The 22,957-nt window shown below is 46.3% G+C and overlaps 1 protein-coding gene across 1 annotated transcript; it reads left to right on the top strand.

Annotated features, from left to right (window-relative positions):
* Positions 1-5,927: 5,927 nt before the first annotated feature.
* LOC123063296 (FBD-associated F-box protein At5g60610) lies at positions 5,928-8,117 on the top strand. The gene is made up of 3 exons (XM_044487036.1): positions 5,928-7,047; positions 7,134-7,268; positions 7,462-8,117. The coding sequence occupies exons 1-3, from the start codon at positions 6,022-6,024 to the stop codon at positions 7,873-7,875; spliced, it is 1,575 nt and encodes a 524-aa protein (XP_044342971.1). The 5' UTR covers positions 5,928-6,021; the 3' UTR covers positions 7,876-8,117.
* The last annotated feature ends 14,840 nt before the right edge of the window (positions 8,118-22,957 follow it).

The raw sequence follows: 22,957 nt of genomic DNA, 5'->3' as shown, positions 1-22,957 counted from the left end.
GCAAAAATGGATGATGAAATATCCTTCAGCTTTCGCTGCCCCCCCTCTCCCCAAGGCACAACGAGAGCCAAAGTTCTCAGCTTTACCATTGCAACGGTAAGTGGTTCATATCCACATCATCCCAAGGATGACCCAAACCTGCCCACGCATGGCCCAGATCTTTTCATTCAAACCATGGTCAACAGAAGCGAGGTGATCAAGCAAAAATTTCAAGGTCAAGGACGCCTAGGCCCCCCCATGGTGGTCGGCCAGCACACAAGGTCCCACCTCACCTTATACTTCCCTCTAGAGTCTAGACACCTTGTCAGCACCGGGCCAAACGAAAGCAATCTAGCTAATGATTGCCTTCATGGTCCCTTTAGGCACAACCAGGGGAGTGAGGTGACAAATAGCCTAAGAGGAAATGGCCACTTTGATCAAAGCATTTCTACCAGGTGATTTGATAAGCCGTCATTCCCAATCCCAACCCACAAGCTTTCCGGCCATCTTGTTGTATAAATGTTGGAAGTCGATGGTTCTCAGACGATGCACTGACATCGGGAGACTGATGTAGTGCAATAGAAAATGAGCTCTAGTTGCCGAGAAAGCATGAAGGACGACATCAAGGTGGGCACCGAACATCCGGTGGTATAGCCATATAGTAGTACAATTTTGATATGTACTATGTTTATGGAACATATAATGGACACTGCAAATCCATGTTGATCTTCAAGTGAGGTCGAATTCGTTACCAAAACACGTACTTTCAATATTGTGTTCAATTACTTCTAAATAACATGAAGGAAAACATCAAAAGCTTCAGTCAAACATGGATGTAGATACACCCATTATATTTGGATATGGTTTTCTGACAATACGTAGAAATATATAAACGTTCTAACATTGACCGGTGTTATGTATCAAAATCGATGTTATTTTGCCCACTACATACGCACTATACGTACAGTCGTACAGGGTGCATGATCAATGTTAGTACTCCACGTTCTCATAGAAAGGAGAGCGAAATTTATGCTGCAATGGGGCTATGCAAAATTCAAAACTAATAATTTTTTCACAAAGATATTAACCAGTAACTTCGATTTGCACGTATGTCAGATAAATGAGGTGCGGGGTCTCCTTGGCAGTCTGACCGAGGAGATGCCGAGTTTCCTGTCAGACGCCACCATCCGCCGTTTCCTCCGAGCGAGGAATTGGAGCACGGAACAAGCAACCAAGGGTCTCAAGGAAACCGTCAAGTGGAGGTGTGAGTACAGGCCGGATGCAATTTCCTGGGTCAGTAAAATTTAACTGTATACTCTATTAGCCTTATAGATTGCTCCATCTCTAAATATCTGCTCATAATTGTGTGCCGTATTACTCTGCTTCAATGGATTGTGTAAGCAACTCTTCTCTACGAGTAAATGGCAGGAAGACCTTGCTGAAATGGAGAACGAGGCCAGGAGAACACATGTAGCCGACTACCTTGACAAGAATGGAAGAAGTGTCCTCGTAGTAAACCTACCAATGAAGGTACTTTACTTATGGCCTGCTACACTGATCAATCCATTAGAAGATATTGGTAACAAAGAGTTGAACACCAACGAAGAAGAAAGAGTATCTACCTTTCTTTCCTACTAATTAAGGTTCATTAACTTGTACAACAGTCTAAAGATTCAGTCAAGGAGCAGATAAAGCACCTGGTATATCTCCTCGAGTATTTCGCCACCAACTCAGCAGATGAACAAGACGACTATGTTGTTTGGTTGACTGACTTCCGAGGCTGGTCAATATCGAGCACGCCATTGTCGACAACCCGTGAAACCATGCACATAATTCAAAATTACTATCCAGGGGTGATAGCAGTGGCGATTCCTTTTGACCCTCCGAGGATTTTTGAATCTTTTTGGAAGGTATACAGAGATTCTAAATTGTGGTGCTTTATGCTCACATCCAACGTTTTTTCCTTCTACTCATGCACATATCCACGTTCGTGAGTCGTGGGTTGTCTGACTTGTAGAAGGGTGGATATATAACCTTGCTGTAGGGCTTTCATAACAGTCTTGCCTCATATATGTGGTACTTAATTAGGAACTTCAACACTATTTTCTGATGGTTAATCCTAGTCCGCACCAAGCACACGTAGTCGTTGCCAACTTATATGTTGGTATTTGCTAAACAAGTAGTGGTAAAACCCCACATGAGCGTGCACACGCAATGGAAACGGAAAATCCATCCTAGCTCGTCGGTGTTTGCAGTCTTGTGAGAGTGTGTTTCCTGTTTATCAGTGAAAATCTCAATTTGATTTAACAACTCTGCCTTTACTTGATTTGCAGATAGCAAAGAACTTCGTCCAGCCAAACATGAAAGCGAAAGTGAAGTTTGTGTGTGCTAACAAACCAGAGAGCCTGAAAACAATTGCTGACATCTTTGACTTAGACACGCTGAGAGAATGAGAAGAGCCGACAAGATGAGAGGAGCATCAAAAGACACAAATGGCAAATGATCTCCTTGAGCAATGACCATGATTAAATACAAGTTGCTTGTGAGCCATACATGCTCAATCGTCTGCCTTCGAGTTAGTAGGCTACTATATATATTAGTTGAGTGTCTGTGGATCACTGTGGAATACAAAATAGGCATGCCAATATAATCGTTTGAATTCATAAATTTGTTGAAGATGATGGCATGTGGTTCCATCCATATAGCAACATATACTTGTTCTCTTTTTCTCCTTTTCTCAAAAATCATCACTCATTGACATTTTTAGCATTGACGGTTTTTGGCAAGGTATTCTTATTAAGAAGTACCTTTCCAACAAAACTCTGGGACAATTGGTCTCCAAACCTGGTGAATCACATCTTTGGCAAGGGCTGATGGAGTTGAAGAAACTTTTTTTTTAGTTATTGTGGGATAAAAATTGGAGATGGCCAAAAAGCCAGGTTTTGGGAAGATCATGGATAGGTGAAAAACCCAAGATTATATTCCATTTCCTTAGACCAAAATGTCATGGTTAGTGATGTTTTTAGGAGATCTTTGAATAACCTACAATTTAGAAGACCTATGGTTGGGTAGAGAACGTGACAACGGGACATGCTCAGAACTGACTGTGCTCAGGTGGCTTTTATTGAAATGGATGAAAATTCATACGGCTTTTATCTACTACTGATTAGTTTGTGCAAGTACACGCCTCCCGGGTCGCACGCGCGTGCGGCTCCGGAGGCCCCCCAAACCCTAAGTCCAGCCTCCCATCAGACCCAGGCTGCTGCCGCCACCGGCGCCGGCGGTGGCAGCCGCGCCCGGCCGACGAAGGCGGCGGGTGCTGGCTGAGCCCCCTCGACGGCCCCCCTTCGCGCGGAGCGGGACGTCCCCAGGGCGGCCATGGTGGTGCGGTGGCCGGCGGCGCGATTCGTGGTGACGGTCGTCGGAGCATGGCGGGGAGCGCGGCGCGGCAGGACGGTGGAGCCAGCGAGGTGCGCTGCAGGGTGGTGGTCGAGGGTGGTGCGCCAGCACTGCTTGTGGTGGCGGCGCGTGCTCAGCCATGGAGACGGCGGCACCATGGCGGGCAGCGGGCGGCCGGATGCCTCTGTGTGAGGGGCGTTCAGTGCTGCCTTGGGAGAGCTGGCACGAGGGTGTGCTCGGAGGTGCGTGTCAGATCGGATCTGGTGGCAGTCCCCTGGTGTGGGTGAAGGCCGACGCGGCTGATCTGGCCCTTGCACGGCATGGATGGTTGCGGTTGCTCTTCGTCCGTGCTATTGTTGTTGGTGTTGGTCGCGTTCTCTCGGCAGTTCGGGTGGGGAAGATCCATTGCTGCGCAACTTCAACGGCAGATTGTTGCGGTGGCGGCGGTGTGAGGCATCTTGGACAATGCTGCCGAAACCTTGGAGGAGTGGAGATGTGCGCCATTATTGATGAAAATCCTGTTTGGTTTTCGCCGGACCGGCGGCGATGGCACCTGTGGGTGTCGTTCCCCTCCCTGGAGGTGTCGTCGAGTGTGTCGCCATTTCCCTCCCTTGCTTGTTGTTGGCAGTTGTCTCCGGGCGAAAACCTCGATTCGGTGATGGATCGGTACGATGGTGGCATCTTCGGCGTCGTTCCTCTGTTGGGAGCATCGTGCCGGGAGACATGGAGTTCCTATGTTGTGCGCCTCCGATGTTCGCCGCTACCCTAATCGTTCTTTCACTACTAGGAAAAGGCATGTTAGTGGCTCACCTGTTTTGGCCATTAATGGCACACTACATGTGCGCCACTATCATCACGCCATTAGTAACTAATACTAATGGCGCACCACTGGTGCGCCATTAGTATTGTAGGTAACAGTGGCGCACCTTGTAGTGCGCCATTACTATTGCTACAGGTGCGCCACTGGTAACTTTTTTTTGAATTTTTTTGATTCTTTTCTGAATTTTGAAGGCGGGAAAATAGTAGTGGCGCACCGTCTAACCCCCACCGTGCGCCATTGCTATTTTTGAATTTTAAATTTGGATCTGGATCGCGATTTTTTTGCTTGTTTTTTTGTTGCATGATATTTTTTCAAATTTTGTTCTCTTTTTTTGTACGTTCTTTTGCCGCGTTCTTTTGCCGGAGAGGAGTTCGCCGGAGAGGAGGGCCGAGGTCACCGGAGAGGAGGAGGAGGTCACCGGAGAGGAGCTCGCCTACATCGCCGGAGAGGAGGAGGAGGTCGCCGGGGAGGAGTTCACCGGAGCACCGGAGAAGAGGAAGGAGAAACCGTGAGGGGAGGGGAGGAGAGGAGGGAGGAGGAGCTCACCGGAGAGGAGGGAGGAGAAACTATGAGGGGAGGGGAGGGGAGGAGAGGAGGGAGGAGGAGGTCGCCGGAGAGGAGGAGGAGGAGGAGGTCACCGGAGAGGAGGAGGGGAGTATGGTGAAGGAGAGGAGGTGAGATGGAGTGGAGGAGAGGAGGAGATGGAGTGGAGGAGAGGTGGAGTGGAGGAGAACAATGAAGAGGTAAGGAGGAGAGGACCCCGCCCAGCCATATATACGGCATAGTAATGGCGCACCGTGGGCAGGTGCGCCATTACTAATTTTTTTTGATTTATTTTGAATTTTGAAGGCGGGAAGATAGTAATGGCGCACCGTGGGCAGGTGCGCCATTACTAACTTTTTTTTATTTTTTTAATATAGTTTGAATTTTGAAGGCGGGAAGATAGTAATGGCGCACCATGGATAGGTGCGCCATTACTGAGTTTGATTTTTTTTGCCTCTCCCTATTTTAGCCCCGCAACTTTTTTTCTGTTAGGTTTTCGAAAATTTTGAAGATGTTGAATGGGGTTGGTGCGTCGACAAAAGAAACTTCTGGGAGCAGTTGTTTTTCGGAGGTGGCCGACATCAATCGAGACGCAGCGAGGTTTTCGGTTTTGGGTTAGCTCTTTTGTGTTGTTTTGTTGTTGTTGTTGTTGTTGTTGTTGTTGTTGTTGTTGTTGTTGTTGTTGTTGTTGTTGTTGTTGTTGTTGTTGTTGTTGTTGTGAGTGGCTGTCCTTTGAACTAGCCGGGTGTGGAGTTGTGCTACACTCGTTGTCTTAGCGAGTGGTAGTTGTTTTATACTTACAATTCTTTTTTTCTATAAAGTTATGGTACGCAATTTGCGTACTCTCGAAAAAATATGGATGAAATTGGACCACTTTTTTCTCTGATATATGCAACATGAGCCTTGTGGGGCATGGGAAGAGATAAGGTTGAGTGGGTGTGGATGGTTTGGATGATACGTTGCTGGAACGGGCTATGTGACCGAAACGACACTGTGTCCACACGATCAAACGAATCGGACGACGTAGGAGGCGGCGGATGAGTGAAAGTTATCGGCCGGATGAATAGGATCGTTTCCCAAAAATATATCGTTCATAACTTTGATCACCTCGGAGAAGCCATTCGATGGGCCCAGCCCAGGAGATACGTGCTTCCGACATTTGGCCCAATATCTTGCTAGCGAAACCTAAGCAGCTCACCACCACACACTCACTCAGCCACTCCACTCTGCCGTCAACCCCTTCCTCATCTGGTCCTCCCTCCCACCGGCGGGCGGCGGCCATGGACCAGCAAGTGTTCCTCGGCGTCTCCTGGGGCGATTTGCTCACCTACCTGAAGCGCAACAGCGGCATGGATCCCGAGCTGGTGGTCTACGGCCATAACCTGGTGCTCTCCTACGTCTACGACTACATCCCGGACCCTCCCGTCTCCCCCATCGCCACACTCTCGCTTTCCGGCTTGCCGTGGGTCCCCGACGGCGTCGACCGCATCAGCTGCCTCCCGGACAAGGTCCTCCGTAACATCGTCTCCCGGCTCCCCGCCAAGGAAGCCGCGCGCACGGCCTCCCTCGCCTCGCGCTGGCGCCCCATCTGGCGCTCGGCACCCCTCGTTCTTGTCGACAGCCACCTGCTCCCGGACGGCGCCGTGCGCGGGCAGCTCGTCATCGGCTCTCCCTCTCCCCGCGCCGTCACCGCCGCGGCGCACCCGGGTCCCTTCCGCTGCGTCCACCTCACCCGCACCACCATGGATGAGCACCGGGGCGAGATGGCGCGCTGGCTCGACATCCTCGTCGCCAAGGGAGTCCAAGAACTCTTCTTCGTCAACCGGCCTTGGCCGCTAGATCTGCGCCTCCCCGCGACGCTCTTCAGCTGCGCCTCCCTCACCCGCCTCTATCTCGGCGTCTGGAGGCTCCCGGACACCACCGCCGTACCGCGTGGCGCCAGATTCCCCAACCTCCTGGAGCTCGGCCTCTGCTTCAATGCCATGGAGGACCGCGATCTGGCATTCATGCTTGAAAGAAGCCCCGTCTTGGAGTTCCTCCTCATCATGGGAAGTCAGAGCGGAGTGCGCCTCCGCCTCGTCAGCCAAAGCCTGCGGTGTGTTCAGCTGGGCCTCTTCTCCTTTGACGACCTGGACGTGGTGGATGCCCCTAGTCTGGAGAGACTTTTTCAGTATAACACCAACAATAACAGCCCCACCAAGAACCGCTCTTCCAGGATCAAGATTGGCCAAGCACCTAAACTTCGAGTGCTGGGATACCTTGAGCCAGGAGGGCAGGAATTGGGGATTAGCAACACCGTCATCGTGGTATGTATGCAGCTCGCTAATCATCCTAATTCAGTTTGCATGTGTGCCCGTGCTGTGTCAAGCAGTAATTCTTGGGTGAATTGCAGGCTGGGATCAAGGAGAGCATTGTCCCTAGTGTCCAGATTTTGGCCATAGAGGTGCAGTTCGGTGTCCGCAATTCTGTCAAGAAAGTGCCTGGCTTTCTCAGATGCTTCCCCAACCTGGAGACGCTCCATGTCCAGGTAAATTTGGTTAACTACATACACTTGCTGCATTGGTAATTTTTCAATACTAGTGCCTATTTATCTAGCATGGTCAGAAGTCAGAAATGTGAACCGAATCAGTTACGTAAATTATGTCCCACTGCTGCTGCGTGATATGTCCTCATAGATAATATCCCTGAACTATGTGTGCACTGATCAATTTCATCTGCAGTCTCACCGCATATCTGAAGAGCCCACCGGAAAGGTCAATGTCAAGTTCTGGCAGGAGGGCGGTTCCATCAAATGCGTCGTGGAGAGCATGAAGAAGGTGTTCTTGTACGAGTTCCGAGGGTCGAGAAGCGAGGTTACTTTCCTCAAGCTCGTCGCGGAGAGGGCTCGGGTGCTGGAGCAGATGGTGGTCGTGGTGTCTAGTGGATCTTTCTCTCCAGTGGATGATGTGAGTGCCAAGCTGAAGCCTCTCACCAATGCAAAATGGGCCAGTAAAGCTTGCAAACTTGAGCTCTTCAACAGCCCACCTGCTGAAGACGGAATGGCACCCTTCTGCCGCCGGCTAGCAAATGATTTCTCGTTCCCGGACCCTTTTAACGTCAAAGAGTACCATGAAGAAAGAATCTCTCTAAGTTAACAAGTACAGTAGCACCCTGACTCTTGTACAAGACTACCTAGCTAGACTTTGTGCTGCTGGACTTGGCAGAAGCTCAAAAACCCGCATCCGTGCGATTTATCTGGCAGGCCATTTTTGTATAGATTGCACATTTGCCAAGTCTTATGAGGCTGGATGCTTGTGGAAGTAACTAATATAATTAGATAAAATGTTAGCGGTACCAATTTCTCCAAGTTTGTTGCTTTGAAAGTCAGTTCCGTCAGTCATTCTTCACCTTATTTTTCATTTTGTTGCAAGCCAATTGTCAGCAGGGCTATCAATCTATCTATTACTAGTAGTTCTTTAGTGACTACTATGGTCTTTCTGGTTTGTCCAACTGCAGTTTCATCAGTAGTGTGTTGTGCACTTGTTAGCATGAATCAATTTGTTATGCATATTAGATTGGTATCACTCTCCGCTTGAATGCGTATACTGTAATTGATTACTGCAATTATGGTCTTTAGTTCTTATTTTCCACAAACTTTTACTACATGTTTCTTTTGTATAAGTGTTATTACTAATTGAGACGCCCCCAGAGTATATGTTTCTTTTGTAAAATTGTTATTACTCATTTGCTATGCATCAGGGCTTCGGCTATCTATCTAGTACTACTGTACTAGTAGTACATTGTATGGTGTTTCATGAGATCAAAGAACGAAACAACTTATTTAGGGCTTGTCTTTTTAGTCATGAACAGCGCGAATGTAATAGGGAGCCTCATAGACTAGCACTAATCTCTTGATATAGGTAGGCATGTGTGGCTTGATGCACCACCTGCTCATTTATGTATCCCTGTAAACATTGAACTTAGGCAATAAAGTGCGTTGTGATTCTAAAAAAAAGCATGTTTCTTTCACAAACTCCTCAAGACGCCCCCGTCCATGGCCACCGGTGAAGGGAAGGTGGGGTGACGGCGAGGGTTTGGGGTGGGGAGGGGTGATGAATGGAGGCGCTATTTTCTGGAGAGCTAGGTTTCGCGTTTCGGCATGCCCGTTGCTAATGAGATGTTCCAAATGTCGGCAGTAGTAGTGTCTCTCTTGGGCCCATTGAATAGCTTTTTCTCAATTCGAACATCATCCTATATTAAATAATCCATTCTCCCACTCACCAAATTACCAAAACACCTATTCGCCGTTTCTTTTTGCTAGAAAAAAACCCTATTTGCCATTTCTTGCCTAAAAAAACCTATTCACCATTTCCAAAAAAACACCCATTCACTAATTTCTTGGCCAAAAGGAGACGAGTGAGAACTGTTTTTCAAAATGGAACACTCGTGTTCCACTAAGACGTGGCCTGATCACCGGTCACAACAAAGATTGCCAATTGAGGAAGGGTTTCCGACATGCATGAGTACTTGCCCATGGGGATCATAATTTAGCGCCGGGACTCTTGATACTCGACTTCGGATTACATCATCAGGTAGTTGGTTTAACTTCCAAATTTACATCATCAGGTAGCTGGTTTAGCAATGGGAGGTCTCCATACATCTCTGCTTGCGAACTTTTGGACTAACAAACCTTGCATACACTTAGTTACACCAAAACCCACTTAGGGAACAAATGCTTTTCCAGTCTCCCCATTTTTGGTGTATGAAGACAATATGAATTGAGTTCAAAAGATATAGAGATAAAGCTCATAAGGTTGCCTACGAAATATGGAGACACACCCCTAGATTTGTGCATCGATCAAATGATGTGCTAGTTGAAGCATATTGCACAAATATAGGGTAAAGCGGCTGCCCCTAAATCCTAGGGAAAGTGGGGTGTGACAAAATGAATAATAAGCAAGTAAATCATGTTTTTTTTATAAAGGGCATTTTTATTGACTCAAAATGTAGCATCAAGCGGATACAAAACATAATGAGCATCACCTGGCCTCTGCATAATTAAGATGCACATAGCCAAACAAAAATAACTTGAAAGAATATTAAAAAGGCGACATATCAGCAATAGTAGGATCATATAGGACTGACAGTCCACCTATGTCGAAGGAGTTGGTGCGGCTATCCGTAGATTATGCTGCCACCCATGGTGAGTGAAGACCTCCCTGGCCACCCGCTTCAACCGCGTACACACCGTCTTGGATAGCGGTTGATACTCCGGTCGGTGTAGTGTAGACCACGTATGAAGCGTGTGCGTATATCGGAAAATAACCTGCAAAGGAGAGGTGTTTTTGCCCTCGAAAACCAAATCATTCCTACATAGCCAGAGTGCCCATAATAAGGCATATGCTCCCACCCGAATTAGCATTTTGAACCTATTTGAAATGCCGTCCAACCAATGACCAAAAATATTTGCAACACTTGTGGGCGGATACAAATTGGACGCTATTTGGATGACTGACCATGCAGAGCGCGCAAACTTGCATTGAAAAAAGAGGTGTTTGATTGTCTCGTCATGAGTACAAAAACTACACTTCTTACTTCCGTGCCAATTGCGACGGGCGAGATTGTCTTTGGTTAGCACAACTCCCTTTCGAAGATACCACATAAAGATTTTAACCTTTAGTGAAATCTTCGACATCCAAATTTTCTTGTTATTATCCACTGGGACCACTGAATGCGTGAGCGCACGATACATAGAGTCGACTGTGAAGGACCCAGATGTAGTGAGGTTCCAGTGAAACACATCCCGTCCTTGTGTCAGGTTTATCGACTCCAATCGAGACAATAAATTTTGCCATGACATAAGACGGGGGCCAATCAAATCCCGCTTAAAAGAAATATTCGACGGAAATGAACTGAGCACCTGCGCCAGAGTATCATTCTTATCGCGAACAATGCGGTACAAATCTGGATATTGTTCTCGGAGGCTGGCATTGCCCAGCCAGTTATCCTCCCAGAAACGAATCTCCGACCCATCTTTTATCGCAAAGGATACAAAACGGAAAAGATGTTTCTTCACCACCATTAGACCAGCCCAAAAGTGTGAGTCACCAGGTTTCCAATAGGCCTGTGACACAGCTTTTTGGCCTAGATACTTATTGCGCAACAGGGTTTGCCAAACGCCATCCTTAGTAAGTAGTTTGAACAACCATTTACTAAGTAAGGCATCATTCTTAACCTGAAGGTCATGAATGCCAAGTCCACCTTGGTCTTTCGGCCTACAAACCACACTCCATTTGGTTAGCCTGTATTTTTTCTTTTCACTGTCCCCTTGCCAAAAGAATCTGGATCTGAAATAATCCAACCTCTGCAAGACCCCTCTTGGGACTTGGAAAAAAGAGAGCATATAGAGAACCATATTTGTGAGGATTGAGTTAATTAAGACAAGTCGTCCTCCAACAGAGAGCAACTTGCCTTTCCAACTACTCAACCGTTTCTCTAAGCGCTCCTCTACATGTTTCCACTCCGCATTAGTGAGTCGCCGATAATGAATCGGAATTCCCAAATATTTAATCGGGAATTGGCCTTGCGCACAACCAAACAGGTCAGCATACTCAGCCGCTGCCTCACTGGCTTCTCCAAAGCAGAACAATTCACTTTTATGAAAGTTAATTTTAAGACCTGACATCTGCTCAAACGCTGAAAGTAATAATTTCAGGTTTCGAGCCTTATCCAGGTCATGTTCCATAAAAAGAATTGTATCATCGGCATATTGCAGAATAGAGAGGCCACCATCCACAAGGTAGGGCACTACTCCTGCAATTTGACCGTCCTGCTTGGCACGATCAATCAAAATAGACAACATGTCAGTCACGATGTTAAATAACATTGGAGACATGGAGTCACCCTATCGTAGTCCTTTTTTGTTTGAAAGTAATGGCCTATGTCATCATTGACTTTGACCGCCACACTACCTCCAGTAACAAAATTTTGGATCAACTGGCGCCATTTATCAGAGAATCCTTTCATTCTTAGGGCCTTTTGAAGGAACGGCCATTTGACCTTATCATAAGCCTTTTCGAAATCAATCTTGAACACTACTCCACTCATGTGTTTACGGTGCATCTCGTGAACAGTCTCATGTAGGATTACTACTCCATCGAGTATATTTCTACCTTGCATGAAGGCCGTTTGAGATGGCCGGACGACATGGTCAGCAACCGTGTTGAGCCTATTAGTAGCCACTTTGGTGAAAATCTTGAAGCTGACATTAAGGAGACATATGGATCTATATTGCTGGATTCGCTCAGCCTCCTTAATTTTTGGCAACAAAACAATCTCACCAAAGTTAAGCCTGAATAGATCAAGTTGGCCAGCATGAAGACAATTGAACAACTCCAATAGGTCAATCTTGATGATACCCCAGAAATTCTGATAGAATTCTGCGGGGAAGCCATCAGGACCTAGAACTTTGTTATGTTCCATTTGAAACACCGCCGCTCTCACCTCCTCCTCAGACAAATGTGCCGTGAGGATATCGTTCTCTTCTGCTGTGACTTGTGGAATATCATCTGTTCGGGTCTCGTCAAGGGTGAAGTTCCCTTCATCAGGTGCCCCAAACAAAGATTTGTAGTATTTCGAGATATAAATTTTGAGCTCTGCCTGACCTTCGATCCGCCCCTCATCTTGTTGGAGACTAAATATACACTTCTTCCTATGCCGACCATTGGCGACAAGTTGGAAGTATCGTGTATTACTGTCTCCCTTCAAGATGAAGTCGGCTTTGGATCTTTGGTAATATTTGATTTCCTCTTCTCGCAAAAGACGTGCAATCTTCTCATTGGATTGATTTTTCAATTCAATCTCTTGCTGTGACAAGATGCGAGTTTCTGCAATTTTATCGAGGTCATCAATAATGGTGGCGAGCCATTGCTTTTCTTTTTTGTATATTCCATTGGCGTGTTTCGCCCATCCAGATAGGTATCGCCTTATGGCTCTTATTTTAAAGTTCCATCTCTGAATAGGTGTGCGACCAATTGCGTGTCTCTCCCATATATTCTTGATTATGTCTGCAAAGCCATCTCGGTGCAGCCATCCCAATTCAAACTTGAAAGGGCGGCGAGCGGATGGGTTTGTAGAATTAGAATCAAGAATGATGGGCGCATGATCCGATAGCGCCTCGATACGCTCTAGGGCCCTTATAGTTACCAGAGGAAATTTTATCTCCCATTCGGTATCCATGAGTACCCTGTCAAGCTTTTCGTATGTTGGCACAGAACGGTTATTGGCCCAAGTGAATTGTCGGCCAGACAAACTAGCTTCTCGAAGATTCAAACTGTCAATTACAGCATTGAACAGAAAAGACCAGTGAGTGTTAAAGCGGTCATTATTTTTCTCTTCCTGGTACCTAAGGATATTAAAGTCCCCTCCAATAAGCATTGGATGTGGGTTATCTTTAGCCAGATTCACCAATTCCCAAAAGAAAGCGGATTTATGCTCATCTTGGGCAGCCCCATAGACTGCAACCAGACTCCATGTAAAATTATCAACTCTATTTCGAAGGTGGAATTTCATGTGAAAGTCACCGGTCGAAAAGGCTAACAACTCCATGGTTGCGGTTTGTATCCCAAGTAAGATTTCTCCAGACCTTCCACGTGCTGGTAGACTATGCCATGTGAAGACGAAACCACCTGATAAGTGGTCTAGGACATGTGCACGGAAGTCACATTTACCAGTCTTGAAATTTTCACGAAATCTAACCCATGTTCTCGCACACAATCACCGATGTGTTTATGTTTAGCCAAGTCTGAAAGACCTCTGCTATTCCAAAACATGCCTCTCATGCGGAAACTTGGGTAGGGGTGGATTTCTTCGCCTTCTTGGGCGGGTTTTTTTCTCTTTTTTGAGGAATGGGATTTAGATTTACGCGAAGACGCCGTGAAGTCACAAAACATTGACCCAGGTCTTGCATCATCTAATCCTACCTCGGTAACCACTCCAACCAAGTGGGTGAGAAGCGGACCATCATATGTGGCATCCGTCTCCTCCTCCTCCTCAATATCGAGGTTAGGTAAGGTGCTCAAACACTTAGGAAAAACCTTTAATGGATCGATCTCCATGCGTTTTAGCGCTCTCACCGAAACACGCACATCATCATTCTTTCCAATTGCAATTCCAACATTATTTAAACAAGATGAAATGCGAGAACCAGAAAAAGAAAGGAATGATTTATTGCCGGGTGTACCTATTGGCGAGTCGAGGTTACGCTCCGCCTGACGCTGCATTGCCTTGGAGAGGGAATTCTCATCCGTGGTTGATGACCCATCAGCAGAGGAGACGTGACGACCGCTACGCCGGATGAGAGTAGTCGTTGTAGTAGAAATACTCGTCATCGGTGGCGCCGGAGTAGACGGGGGCGACCCCAAAGGAGTAGCAACTCCTGCCAATACAGCAGCAGATGTGCCAGATGGAACCACAACAGCTGTGCCAGATGGAACCACAACAGCCGTAGCAATTCGAGGTGCAGTCCGCTGTAGCGAGGTCGCTGACTCGGGAGCAGGTGAAGCCGTGACCTGGGCATAGAGCTGCTTTGTCGGGCATTCCTTGGCATCATCGACGGGCGACGAGCTAGATGCTCGGCCTGCTGGGACGCATGTGTTGCCGTCCCCGTGCATGCATGCATGCTTGATGCAAGAGACCCAACAGCCGGTGTGGACGTGCATGTATGTTCGACCATGCATGCCTGCTCGCCTAGCACGCGCGGCGAGAGCAGAGGATGCGGCTGCTGCTGCGCATGTTGGCCCAGCGTTGTACAAGCCCCTGGGGCCGCAGCGGCGCTTACTGTACACGGTGACGATGACGAGGGCAGCGAAGCATATCCTGTAGCAAGCTCACCGTTCATGTTTGAAAGCCCTGTATAATGCGGCAGCTCCGACAACGGTGTGGCGAGGGATGTAGTCTGCATAGGCACTGGAGCGCTTGAACTTGAATTTGGAGAACTGACAATCTCTGACTTTCCATACTCCGCCTTTTTATTCAAATCACCATCATATTCTTCAGCATCACGGTCATTACCTCTGTCACGCTTCCACATAAAAGGAATAAAATCCGCATCTGGAATATAGTCTTCCTTTTTAGCCTGATAGTGGAAGGTATATCCGTCCAGCTTGACAAACGCCTCAACCGACGCGGATTCTCCTCCCAATAAATCATCAGAGGAGAAAATATCCAAGGAGCGGCACCGCAACCTGAATGCGAACAATACCGTGGCGATGCAAGGCATAAAGATCAACGTCTTGAGTGGCTCCAATGACCGAACCAACAGCCCAAAGTCCGAGAAAGTGCCGAAGCGAGTGTGGGACGCCGACAACATGCACCCAAACAGTCTCAAGAGAAACATAAGATGGGACATCTTCCACGCTCCATTCTTTGAAAGAAATCTGAACGTTGTGAGACTTGATTCGAACCTCTAGGTCCACCATTCGGTGAAGATCCTCGAAGGAGGGAAAGGACACCAAGAAAGTATCCTTGCCATGAGGGACAGCCTCCCACTTCCATTGAGCCTGGGTCCGAACAAACTTAGCAAACTCTTCTTCAAGCACCGCTGCAGGAATCTCACCACCAGAGACCGTGACCAAGGCGGTTGGCAACGCCGATGGAGTACTGTGGACTTCCTTGTTCGCGTACTCAGCAATCTGAATGAACCTGGTAGCATTTGTTCCTTGTCCACAAAAAGACGCCAATGGCCGTGGTTGCTTCAGCACGGGACAACGAAATAATGCGTGTTTCAAATTGTTGCAGATGTAGCAATAGTGCAGCACTATACAATTCTTGGACATATGATCGTCAGCTCGGCATTTGAAGCAGTGCATTTTCTGTTTCTTTGTTTTAGCCACAATAGCAGACCAGCAGCAATGCTACACTTACGCCCTGATTTCTACTGAATATAGCTACGGGCTGAGCTGTCAAACATTCATTGAAAATCAGGAGGGGCTGGGATCCGCACTGGAAACAACAATGCTACACTTAAGCCCTGATTTCTACTGAATATAGCTACGGGCTGAGCTGTCAAACATTCATTGAAAATCAGGAGGGGCTAGGACCCGCACTGGAAACAGCAATGCTACACTTACGCCCTGATTTCTACTGAATATAGCTACGGGCTGAGCTGTCAAACATTCATTGAAAATCAGGAGGGGCTGGGACCCGCACTGGAAACAACAATGCTACACTTACGCGCTGATTTCTACTGAATATAGCTACGGGCTGAGCTGTCAAACATTCATTGAAAATCAGGAGGGGCTGGGACCCGCACTGGAAACAGCAACGCTACACTTACGCCCTGATTTCTACTGAATATAGCTACGGGCTGAGCTGTCAAACATTCATTGAAAATCAGGAGGGGCTGGGACCCGCACTGGAAACAGCAATGCTACACTTACGCCCTGATTTCTACTGAATATAGCTACGGGCTGAGCTATCAAACATTCATTGAAAATCAGGAGGGGCTAGGACCCGCACTGGAAATCAGAGGTGGGAAGAGATTGGTGGATAAGAGTCCGTAGTTGATTTCCGTGTCATATTGCCCGTAAGTGTAGAGTTATTGTAATTTTGGTAATGTCATGGAACACTTCTACGACAGCACAGGTATGACTATCTTGATTCTGTCATAAATTTGTCATGGATATATATGCATGACAAAAAAAGCGACCTACTGTGACAAACACGTATCATCACGAAAGTGTATTTTTTTGTAGTGAAGTCTCTTCGAATTATCAGTTTGGTTTGGCCTACTAGATTGGTTTTTCTTGCCATGAGAGAAGTGCTTAGCTTTTGGTTCAATCTTGCGGTGTCCTTTCCCAGTGACAGAAGGGGCAGCAAGGCACGTATTGTATTGTTGCCATCGAGGATAACAAGATGGGTTTTTATCATATTGTATGAAACTATCCCTCTACATCATGTCATCTTGCTTAAGGCGTTAATCTGTTTTTAACTTAATACTCTAGATGCATGTTGGATAGCGGTCGATGAGTGGAGTAATAGTAGTAGATGCAGGCAGGAGTCGGTCTACTTGTCTCATACGTGAAGCCTATATACATGATCGTACCTAGATATTCTCATAACTATGCTCAATTCTGTCAATTGCTCAACAGTAATTTGTTCACCCACCGTAGAATACTTATGCTCTTGAGAGAAGCCACTAGTGAAACCTATGGCCCCCGGGTCTATTCTCATCGTATCAATCTCCATCACTTTAATCTTGCTTTGCTTTTTTACTTTGCCTTTTACTTTTCACTTTGCATCTCTATACCAAAAATACCAAAAATATTATCTCTATTAGATCTCACTCCCGTAAGTGACCGTGAAGGGATTGACAACCCCTAATCGCGTTGGTTGCGTTGAGCTATTGTTTTGTGCAGGTACGAGGGACTCGAGCGTAGCCTCCTACTGGATTGATACCTTGGTTCTCAAAAACTAAGGGAAATACTTACGCTACTTTGCTGCATCATCCTCTCCTCTTCGGGGAAATGCAACGCAGTGCTCAAGAGGTAGCAAGAAGAATTTTTGACGCCGTTGCCGGGGAGGCTTACGCAAGGTCAAATCAAGTTTTGGACTCCCGACAGCGAGCCATTTCTGGCGCCGTTGCTGGAGAGTCTGCGCACACTACTAGAAAAAGGGTCAATCGTGAAGCACATTAGTGCCGGTTTGTATTTGAGCCGGCACTAATGTATACATTAGTGCCGGTTCCAACGGCTAGCCGGGCCGCTTTCATTAGTACCGGTTCGTGGCGAACCTTTAGCACCGGTTCGTGCCACGAACCGGTACTAATGAGAGTGGTGGCAGGATGTTGTCAGACAGGCGCCCCTCCAGCCCCTTTAGTACCGGTTCTTGGCACGAACCGGTACTAAAGGTCGTCCTATATAAACCCTTCGTCCACCAGCACTCTGTTCTTCCCCCTTTCCCCTCTCCGGCCCTCTCCTCTGTTCTTCCCTTCTTCCTGTCGAGTTCATCACAAAATTTGCCCAAAATTTGTCAAGATTTGAAGGCCCTCATCCATTCAAATGATCACAAAGGTTAGCAACTTTGTCCTTTCATCTCTCATTGCTAGATTAGCTCTTGCATTGGTTTATATAGTGATTAATTTGTAAGTTTAGTAATTTGGGAGGATATATATATGTGCTAGTATTTGATTTATATGCAATTTGAGGTCAAAAATAACACTTAGTTTGCATATGTAGGTGTGGTTTACTTAGTGCCTTCTAAATCTCCATCGTAGCCACCGTCGATCGCCCGCACCGTCCCGTCGCCAGCACCACCTTGTGGTGAGCCTCTTGTTCATGAAATTTTATATAAAAATTGATGTGTGTGATTTGGATATATAGTTACTCGTATAATTATCTTACCCGTACGTTGTTTGTTATACATATAGTGCCATGGTTTTGATATCCGTCCCCGTCGGCCCTAGTCCTTGTTATGATTCGGATGTGGTGTGTATATTCTCTTTTAAAACTAGTTGCATTTCGTGTTTATGACAAATTATGCCCATCAAGTTGACATAGAAATTTTTTCTAGGAGGTATCTGAACCTGAAATTCCAACCGACCCTATTGCCGAGAGGTTAAATTTAGTTGAAAGAGAAAACGAGTACTTGAAAGAAAAATTGAAAAGAATTGAGGGGGAGAAGATGGAATTGGAGTTGCATGTTGCCGATGTCGTCGATGATCACAAGATCAAGATGGAGAAAATGCGCTTGAAGATTAGAAAGATTAGAAAATATGCCATCGATAGTGAGGCTTGGTATCATTATGCTGTTGGATCCATTGTTACCTTAGTTGGGATCTTGATCGTATTTGTTGTTGCATTTAAACGCTTTAGCTAGAGAGTTATTTTTTTGTTGCATTTAAGTGTTGTATGAACTTTATGTATGAACTTGTATTAATTTGGTCTATTCGGTGTTGTGTAATGAAGATGAGCCGGCAATGGATGTACGATGACCGATGCTCTCCCCAGTTCGTTGAGGGCGTGCGTACTTTTTTGCTTGCGGCTGAGGCAAACAAGCGGGCGGATGGTTTTATGCCTTGTCCATGTGCTCGCTGTAAGAATGGTCACAATTACTCTACGTCAAGAACCATTCATGTCCACCTGTTTAAGACCGGTTTCATGCCCCATTATAATGTTTGGACCAAGCACGGAGAAAGAGGGGTTATGATGGAAGAAAATGAAGAAGAAGAGGACGACGACAGCTATCCTGGCCATGGGTTCCCTGAATACGATGATACAACAATGGGGGAAGAAGCTAAGCCGGTAATGCGGGAAGAAGCTGAGCCGGCAATGCGGGAAGAAGCTGAAGAAGAGGCATCAGATGAGCCCGTTGATGATCTAGGTCGGGCCATTGCCGATGCAAAGAGAAACTGCGCAAGTGATTTGGAGAAGAAGAAGTTGCAGCGCATGTTAGAGGATCACAAAAAATTGTTGTACCCGAATTGCGTAGGTGACAATAAAAAGCTGGGCACCACACTGGAATTGCTGCAATGGAAGGCAGAGAATGGTGTATCTGACAAGGGATTTGGAAAGTTGCTGGTAATGATAAAGGATATGCTTCCAAAGGACAACGAATTGCCCGAGAGTACGTACGAAGCAAAGAAGGTTGTCTGCCCTCTAGGGTTAGAGGTGCAGAAGATACATGCATGCCCTAATGATTGCATCCTCTACCGCGGTGAGTACGAGGATTTGAACGCTTGCCCGGTATGTGGTGCATTGCGCTATAAGATCTGCCGCGATGACCCTGGTGATGTCGAGGGCCGGCGCCCCAGGAAGAAGATTCCTGCCAAGGTGATGTGGTATGCTCCTATAATACCACGGTTGAAACGTTTGTTCCAAAACAAAGAGCATGCCAAGGCGATGCGATGGCACAGAGAAGACCGTAAGAAAGACGGAAAGTTGAGAGTACCCGCTGACGGGTCGCAGTGGAGAAAAATCGAAAGAAAGTACGGGAAGGAGTTTGCAGATGACGCAAGGAGCGTATGGTTTGGTCTAAGCGCAGATGGCATTAATCCTTTTGGGGAGCAGAGCAGCAACCATAGCACCTGGCCTGTGACTCTATGTTTGTATAACCTTCCTCCTTGGTTGTGCATGAAGCGGAAGTTCAATATGATGCCAGTGCTCATCCAAGGCCCTAAGCAACCCGGCAACGACATTGATGTGTACCTAAGGCCATTAGTTGAAGAACTCTTACTACTGTGGAATGGAACAGGTGTACGTGCGTGGGATGAGCACATGGGGGAAGAATTTGACCTAAAGGCGTTGTTGTTCGTGACCATCAATGATTGGCCTGCTCTCAGTAACCTTTCAGGACAGACAAACAAGGGATACCGCGCATGCACGCACTGTTTGGACGATACCGACAGTATATATTTGGCTAATTGTAAGAAGAGTGTGTACCTGGGACATCGTCGATTTCTTCCGAGCAGGCATCCCGTAAGAAAGAAAGGCAAGCATTTCAAAGGTGAGGCAGATCACCGGACGAAGCCTCGCCACCGTACTGGTGATGATGTACATGATATGGTCAAGGATTTGAAGGTGGTCTTTGGAAAGGGTCCTGGTGGACAACCTGTTCCGAATGACGCTGACGGACGCGCACCCATGTGGAAGAAGAAATCTATAATTTGGGACCTGCCCTAATGGAAAGACCTCGAGGTCCGCTCTGCAATCGACGTGATGCACGTGACGAAGAATCTTTGTGTGACCCTACTTGGCTTCTTGGGCGTGTATGGGAAGACAAAAGATACACCTGAGGCACGGGAGGACCAGCAACGTATGCACGGAAAAGACGGCATACATCAGGGTCATGCAAGCTACGCTCTTACCAAAGAAGAGAAGGAAATCTTCTTTGAATGCCTGCTCAGTATTAAGGTACCGTTTGGTTTCTCGTCAAATATAAAGGGAATAATAAACATGGCAGAGAAAAAGTTCCAGAACCTAAAGTCTCATGACTGTCACGTGATTATGATGCAACTGCTTCCGGTTGCATTGAGGGGGCTTCTACCGGAAAACGTTCGATTAGCCATTGTGAAGCTATGTGCATTTCTCAATGCAATCTCTCAGAATGTAGTCGATCCAGAAATCATACCAAGGTTACAGAATGGTTTGGTGCAATGTCTTGTCAGTTTCGAGTTGGTGTTCCCACCATCCTTCTTCAACATCATGACGCACGTCCTAGTTCACCTATGCGAAGAGATTAACGTTTTGGGTCCTGTATTTCTACACAATATGTTCTCCTTTGAGAGGTTCATGGGAGTCTTAAAGAAATATGTTCATAACCGTGCTAGGCCAGAAGGAAGCATCTCCAAGGGTCGTCAAAATGAGGAGGTCATTGAGTTTTGTATTGACTTTATTCCTGACCTTAAGCCGATTGGTGTTCCTGAATCACGGCATAAGGGCAGACTGGATGGAAAAGGCACGCTAGGAGGGGAACAAATAATATGTATGGACAGACATTCTCTCGCTGAAGCACACTACACAGTTCTACAGAATTCCGCCTTGGTGGCTCCGTATATGGATGAACAAAAGAATTTGCTACGCTCCAAACACCCGGAGCGGTCTGATGACTGGATTACATGTGAACAAACCAGGAGTTTCGCCAGCTGGTTGCAAGCATGTACCATGCATGACACCTCTATTGAAGATGACCTGTACTTGCTGTCCCAGTTACCATCTTCGAATATAATGACTTTCAAAGGGTACGAGATAAATGGTAATACAATTTACATGATCGCCCAAGATAAGAAGAGCACCAACCAAAATAGTGGTGTCCGCTTTGATGCAGAAACCAAGACGGGAAAGGAAACATATTATGGTTATATACAGGACATATGGGAACTTGACTATCGACGTGGTTTGAAGGTCCCTTTGTTTCGGTGCAAATGGGTTAATATGACACGAGGCGGGGTAACGGAATACCCGCAGTACGGAATGACAACAGTGGATCTGAACAATCTTGTGTATGCAGATGAACCATTCGTCCTAGCCAATGATGTGGCACAGGTTTTCTATGTGAAGGACATGTCTACCAAGCCAAGAAAAAGAAAAGATAAGGAAGTGAATGCATCGTACGATGAGTCAAAGCAGCACATAGTTCTTTCTGGGAAGAGAAACATCGTGGGAGTGGATGATAAGACAGTCAAGTCAGAAGATTATGAAAAGTTTGATGAAATTGCTCCATTCACAGTGAATATTGACCCGAGCATCCCGTTAAATGATGAAGATTTTCCATGGCTACGACGCAAAGGGACACACGCGAAGAAAAAGTTTCACACCCAAAGATCTGGGATGTGATCGGCTTAGCTATCATCACTTTCTTCTGTGTTTCACACCCAAGAGGGAATCTCTGTAATAGTTATGGTATCTAGTTATGTGTTTTGGCATTTGAAACGCAAAGAAATTTTATGTGCAAGCAAATTCTTTCATGCATTTATTGATTTTTTCAGCTAAATGACCCTGAAATTGAAAAGCATTTCAAATGAACTCAGAAAAGGATGAAAGTTGGCATGGTATCATAATTTCACCCACATAGCATGTGCAAAAAAGTAGAGAGGGTTACAGCAAAAACTGGATGCACTTCGTGTACAAAATGGACAATCTGTTTTGAAGTATCAGGGTTTCGGACGAAAACTCATCCGTTACAAAGGCATTTCATTTTTAAATAACTTAAGCATTACCAAATTGAATATAATGATAAAACACACTAATATTAAACATAAGAAAAAAGAATCACTGGAAAATGTATTTTTAAAGTTAAGTTATTCACAAACTAGTGATTCACACAAATTTCAAATAATTCAAAATTTAAACTATTCAAATTTAAAAACTACCGGCACTAACTGAAAGTTTCTAAAAACTATCAAAAATATTCACAAAGAAACTCTAAATACAGCAAAAAACAACTAAAAATAAATAAAACAAAATAAATAAAGCAGAAAAGAAAAAACTAAGTGAAAAAAGCCCACCTACCGGGCCACAGCGGCCTGCATACGACTAGAAACCCAACCTGTTGTTGGGCCAGGATGCAGACCCGCAAGCCCAATAGGCCCCATAGGGCAGAGTAGCAGAGGTAGGCCCAGAAGGCCTGCTTTAGAGAGGAGCTCGAGACAGTAGCGGCTGCGGGGCTTATAAGCAGGTGTGAGCGCCCTTCGACTAGCGAGGTGGGACTAAACTTCTGCGCCCCTCGCCTGGCAGCGCACCC

This window comes from Triticum aestivum, chromosome 3A (genome assembly GCF_018294505.1).
Source record: "Triticum aestivum cultivar Chinese Spring chromosome 3A, IWGSC CS RefSeq v2.1, whole genome shotgun sequence".
Taxonomy (NCBI): Eukaryota; Viridiplantae; Streptophyta; class Magnoliopsida; order Poales; family Poaceae; genus Triticum; species Triticum aestivum.
Note: the sequence above shows the minus strand (reverse complement) of the source record. Positions and strands in the feature narration are given on the sequence as shown.